We start from the raw sequence: 6,463 nt of genomic DNA, 5'->3' as shown, positions 1-6,463 counted from the left end.
TGTAGAAGACGTTTATTCGTCTGCACCCGTCGGCGCTCCCAGTCGGAATGCTTTCGAGTTCCAGAGCGCCCAATATTTATACTCATTGGGCGCAATACACATACATACATACATATATTCTCGAGATCCTATTGGTGGATGAGTCGCGTGATCCTATCGGCCGTCATATACAACCCCTCTATTCGTCGAGGCCTTTTTTTGGCGCGAACGAGAGATCAGGGGATTAGCGCTCGTAAACCATCGGTCCACGAGCGCCACCCACCTAATCTCAACGTTACAATGTATGTATATGTAGTATTTGTATTATGCTTATATGTCTGGTCACAGTGATGCGTTGGCCCGCCTTTACACGTGCAAGATGGATTAGACCGGCACCGCGCCTGCGCCGGGTACTAGGCTAAGTATTGTACGGGTGGGTATGCATTGTTTCACACGTCCGGATGAATCCATCGGTTGCGGATTCATCCGGGATGTGTGAAACAGTGCATACCCACCCATACAACACTGAGTCTAGTACCCGGCGCAGGCGCGGTGCCGGCCTAATCCATCCTTCCCGTGTAAAGACGGGCTTAGAGTATTCTGTAATGTCACTTTCACTAATATGTAAAATAAAAATAATAATAATATGTACATCTAATATATAATTTCGAAAGAGACTTTATATGTATGTAAGGGTTGGGTGGTGGGTGGTCGAATAGGCTGCTAAACCACTGAACCGATTACGATGAAACTTTCAGGATTTGTTGTGTGCATGTCCGGAAAGATTACTGTGAAAAAAAAACGGGAACGGAAACGGGAAAAACGGGAATGAGTGTCATTCGCTATAATTTCAAATGTTATCGCGTCGCGACCAGGTTGTTCGCTGCCTGCGTTATTCCGAAAAATGAGAACGGGAACGGGAACGGGAACGAGAACGGGAAAGGGAACGGGAACGAGAACGGGAAAGGGAACGGGAACGGGAATTGCATGCGTTATTGTGGCATTGTAACGCATGCAGGGCTCGGCTAGTATATTAAAAAAAATTAATTCAAACTGTATAAAATTATTTTCAATGTAACAGAAAATTTTAGTCTAATTAGTGTACAAAGAAAACACATTCCAAGTTCTTGCTTAACAATAAATACGGCGCATTGCATACAATATTCCTTTCATAATATAATTATAAATAAGTCAGAAATGCCTCAAGCATACACGGCACTACATTTTACATTGAGATTACAAATTAAGATTTAATTTAAAATGCACTTCAATGTTCAAAATGTAGCAGTAGCTTTTTATAAGATGAATTAAATGAAATATTTCGTTGCAATATAATTTTGTAGAGTATTTGTATGTACACATGTGTGTACCTACATATGTATATGTATATTAAACTAGTGTTGTACCCGATGAAATATCATCGCATGGGTGTTGGAATATTAAGTTATTAAATAAAAAAAAATTTGTTGGTCCTGTGTTCGATCTGCAAGCGGTCGAATTTTTTTCAAATACCTTTTAAATATATCAAATTTAATATTTATATTTAATTGTTTAATATGAAAAAAAATGGTAAAAGCTACCTATGTACCTACCTACATATAAACAATATAAAGCACCAATAGATAAATTAATTAATTAAATTTTCAATAGATGGTAGTAAATGCTCAGAGACTTAGCGCCGTCTATTAGCCTAGAGGAGACATTGGTAGCAAACAGTATATAAAGACGTTTTTTCTTTTGTTAGTATATGTATATATTGTACGTTTTGTTGGTATTGGTTTAGCTGTGACGTACATACAGAGAAATTTTGTATTAATAGAAGTAGCCTTAGACGTCATATTGTTGTCAAGTGACGATTGTCCACAGACAATCCTAAATAATTTTAACATCAGTCGTATTTGATGCTTGGTGCTCGACGTATGTCGGATAAAAACTTCTCTGTTTGTTTATATTACTCGCAAGATGGGCAAGCATCGGCAAAAATTGCACGATGCATTCAAAAGCACACAATAAACAACATGGGATACATTTTAATAGGTTAATTGATCTGATTGTATTCCGTGCGATGTAGCGTATTTATAGAGACGTACCGCGTAATATTGCCAACAATTATTTATTCGTAAGGGCCCTTCTATTATTATTACATTTCTCTGCGTACATATGTATGTCGAATCGAAACGACTATTATAGTACGGCGAGCGTTATCTCGGATACATATACAGACACACAGAATAGCGGTATTATATATGTATTATATATGATGAGATCAAATAAAATCTCAAAAAAGTTGATACAATTATCAATTCTCAAAAATTATCGTGTGTATAAAGAAATTTTATAGAAATAAAAAATATATACATACATATATTGGAATTTTGATTAGGTAGGAAAATAACAAAAGGTATAAAAATTATCGTACCAGAGTATTTCAAGCAGGTGATATTTCATTTCAAATGTCAATGGATTAGTAAAGGGCGTCTATTTTTAACCCGTTTCCAATTATAAGATAAAAAGGCTACTCATAAATTTCCAGCCAGAATTTAGACGAATTATTTTTATAAGGTTTATATTCAAACATTTATTTATATAAAACTTTAAAGAATTTTAATTTTAGATTTGAGATTATTAATTTGCATATTATGTATTAGGGAAAGAAAAATAAAGCCGTATCGAATAGTGATAATCACTGTGTCATAGTGTAACTATAGTAACGTGAATGGTATACAAATAATTTGAGTTGTCAGATATGCTGTTAAAATATTAGTAATTCGGTATGTATACAAAACGTTATTATCTCTATATTTTGCGTATAATTATACTAAAGATATTTAAACATATGAATATATTAAAATCATACGTACAATAAATATATATATTTCATTACTTAGACTTGCCAACATCAACTAATGGATTGAGGTTTTACAATAAAATACGTATACCTTAAATAGAACGAGATTGCATTAATATAACGCAAAGTACAATTAAACATGTTAATCTAATTTTAAAACATCCATTAAATTGACTTTTCTGCAATGTACGACGAAACGATAGATGTTGTGAACGCTACCGAAGTGAAAAGTCCACAGGATTCAGACTCGGACAGCCTCCCGATCAAAGAAACAATGAGTGGATCGAAAAAACCCCAAGGTCTTCGCAGTAAATTGGTGAATGCCTATGATTTGAGTGATTCGGATACACCGGAACCAGAGAGATTCATAAATGATTTGCCCCAACGGACGGTAAGATTCATTCGTACAATTCAGATGACACTTTTATTTGTTTTTGTTAAATGTTTGTGCAATTCAGTCTCCAGATGAGTCGCAAAACATTACAAAGATGACTGAAAGGCGAGCACTTATGTCTCAACAGACTTCTAGAGAGTCAAAATCTGATCATGTGAAGAAACTCAAAGATTTGACCGACTCTTCTGATAATTCAGGTTTACATTTTGTTTTACTTGTCATATGAATTTTGTGTTTAATGTTTCTTATATTAAACTATTCCGTTTTAGAATCGGATTCCAACGATATAGACAATATTGAAGGGGGCAGAAACAGAAAAAGAATCAGAAATCAAGGAAACCTTGTAATACCTATAGAAGGAGCGTACGATCCCCAACAATTTACAAATTTACAAGTCAGTCCTGAAATGACTGAATTATTTCAGCATATATTGAGGTATAATTTATCATTTAAAATACTAATTTATTTGGTTTATGAATTTATACTTACTATTATGTCTTAATTGTAGGTATGCTCCGCAGAAAATTGATATTGACTATAAATTGAAACCTTTTCTACCTGATTATATACCGGCAGTTGGAGATATTGATGCTTTTATAAAGGTAGTCACACCTGAATATAATTTAAAAGGTGAAAAACTTCCCGAAAAGACCATAGATAAAATTGCAGAACTGGGTGAGATATGATTTTGATGTATTCATTTTATATTATTATAAAATCCTACATTCAAGTACAGATTTCAAAACAATTCTTCAGGCTTAATTGTATTGGACGAACCATCGCCTAATCAAAGTGATCCAGCTTTACTCCATCTGCAATTAAGAGCTGCATCCAAGTCCAATTCCGCAAAACAAACAATGGTTATTGAAATGTTAAACCACATTCCTATGAAACTACAAATTATAATACATAAAATATGTAGATTTCAATACAAAATGTTTTAGAATATTGTATACAGATGTCACTTAACGAATTTTTTCAGGTGGTGAAAAAATTAGACAATGCTGAAAAAAATGTCAAAGCAGTTGAGAAGTGGATTAAAGATGTAAGCGATTTACACCAATCAAAACCACTTCCTAATGTGCATTATACAAAGTTGGTATTTCATTTAAATGAAAAACAAGGCATTTCGAAAAGGAAATCTTTATTTATTTTCAACATTATATGTTTAGATCGATGCCAGATATTGATACGATAATGCAAGAGTGGCCTGAGAAGATGGAATCCAAATTGAATGAAGTTGGATTTCCACCGTCGACTATAGACTGTCCGTTGAGTCAATATGTCGATATCATCTGCAATCTCTTCGACATTCCAATTCAACCAGGATCAGATTTAAATGACAAGATTCAATCTTTGCATGTACTATTCACGCTCTACTCAGCAGTAAAAAGTTCTCAGATCTTTGTGGAGAACGAAAGCATAATAAAGTAAAATAGTTTACAACTGCTGACCTGTGTTTACGTTTTATTGTAAAAGAATTTTCCTTGAATTAAATGAGTCAGACATGTACGTACGTATAATTGAACATGTTTTCTTACCTTTAGCTTTTAAATTGTATAAAATTACTATGTTTAAAGTAACTGCTGATATGTTTGAATTACGGTTTCCAAAAAACCACCCGAAAGAAAAAGCCGGTTTTCAGTTTTTTTTATAAATAAAAAGCCGGATGACTGGCTTTCACCAGTTTTAGTAAGTTTTAAATTTTTATATCGGAAAAAAAATTGTAAATATACATATTATATTATGTAAAAAAATAATTGTTTATATAATACATAAATTAAATTGAGTTATAAACATCATGAACTTTCATAAGATTATTATTATATATTATTATTGCAAATAATAAAATTTGTATTATATATCACAGCCGTAAAATGGCAGATCCTAAATAAACTACTATCAAGAATATACTTAATAAAAAAAACAATCTCTTACCTCGTAGAAAAACTATAATCGTGGAATCGTGAATAAAAACACTGCTGAGATGATTTTGTATTCGAAAACGTAATGAACTATGAAATATTTCCATCTTTCAAAGTTATTTTTACACATCTCTTTTTGCTTAAAACAGCAACGAATTTATAATAACTTACGATAACGTTTTCTATACTTTTATACCTGAACGCTCAAAAACTATAAATTATGGAAAACCCAATTTGCCAACATTCTGAAAGGCCGTGTGTGGGTTATTGAAACTACTTTCAATACTATTTTATTGGTTTATGACCTGGTCTTCGTCCATTACTAAATCAAAAAGCTACCGCTAAGTGCTGTACCTTTTTTCGTTGTTCAAAGAAATATACGCCTAAAGTTTGGATTTACACTTTTTTTTTTTGATCTTTCATAGAAATTTGAAATTCATTATTGTTAGTTTTGAGGAAAAAATCATTAATTAAAGAAATCCTTAAAAAGCCTGTTGATCAAGCCAAAATAGCCGGTTTTCGGTGCTTTGAATAAAAAAGGTCAAAAATCCGGCGTTGAAGCCCTATGTTTGAACATTTAATATTCAATAGGTCTGTACAACATTTCAACTGATGCATAGTGAACTTTCAAATTGGGGTTAACGAAGAAATGCCATAAAAACTCATTGACAACTCACGATGGACACTTTGAATTCAAACCTATTATATTATATATATATGTTGTTTGCGGATGGATGTTTAAATGTGTCACAATAGAAAATGCTAATTACTGCCAAGTGTTCGGCTTTAGACATGGCAATTCAATTACGGAAAAACCACACTTTTCAATGCGATTCTTTTTTAAGATCTTATTTGCGTTATACAATTACAAATCATTTGCATTTTTTCCTGAAAACTTTATTAAGACTTTTTTTATCACTCTGTTGAAAATTTGCCGGCAAAAAATTAGACCCGCTTAGGTTAATGTGTTTGCGAATTAAGCATAATACGTACTACAATAGCATAAGTATATCATATTAATTTTATGATTAGATCCACTCACGACGTAGAAGTTAATTCTGATTATGATGTATAATTTGCAAATGAATTTACATTATTAAAATTGTACAACAAATCAAACATTGAAATGATTTCGTTATGAAAATACCAAATATCGAATGGTACAAATTAATTTGTGCAACTATTTATAGAGGTTTAATATAACGGTGAAGCCATTCAATTTTTAAATCATATGTATAGTAAAGCTGTCGTAAAAAATGCATGGGAGTAAAAAGGTTAAAAGCACCATAATTATATGCTTAAATACATCAACACGAT

At 32.4% G+C, this 6,463-nt stretch overlaps 1 protein-coding gene across 2 annotated transcripts; it reads left to right on the top strand.

Moving 5' to 3' along the window:
• The first annotated feature begins 2,672 nt into the window (after nucleotides 1–2,672).
• Nucleotides 2,673–4,742, top strand: IFT46 (intraflagellar transport 46). Of its 2 annotated transcripts, none has more exons than XM_077430363.1 (8): nucleotides 2,673–2,750; nucleotides 2,868–3,218; nucleotides 3,286–3,418; nucleotides 3,491–3,656; nucleotides 3,730–3,896; nucleotides 3,978–4,081; nucleotides 4,204–4,316; nucleotides 4,394–4,742. In XM_077430363.1, the coding sequence occupies exons 2-8, from the start codon at nucleotides 3,012–3,014 to the stop codon at nucleotides 4,653–4,655; spliced, it is 1,152 nt and encodes a 383-aa protein (XP_077286489.1). In that variant the 5' UTR covers nucleotides 2,673–2,750; nucleotides 2,868–3,011; the 3' UTR covers nucleotides 4,656–4,742. The 2 variants fall into 2 exon arrangements, with proteins under 2 accessions (XP_077286489.1, XP_077286490.1); XM_077430364.1 differs by having other exon boundaries at nucleotides 2,686–2,750; nucleotides 3,031–3,218.
• Nucleotides 4,743–6,463: the final 1,721 nt, after the last annotated feature.

This window comes from Arctopsyche grandis, chromosome 5 (genome assembly GCF_051622035.1).
Source record: "Arctopsyche grandis isolate Sample6627 chromosome 5, ASM5162203v2, whole genome shotgun sequence".
Classification (NCBI taxonomy): Eukaryota; Metazoa; Arthropoda; class Insecta; order Trichoptera; family Hydropsychidae; genus Arctopsyche; species Arctopsyche grandis.
Note: the sequence above shows the minus strand (reverse complement) of the source record. Positions and strands in the feature narration are given on the sequence as shown.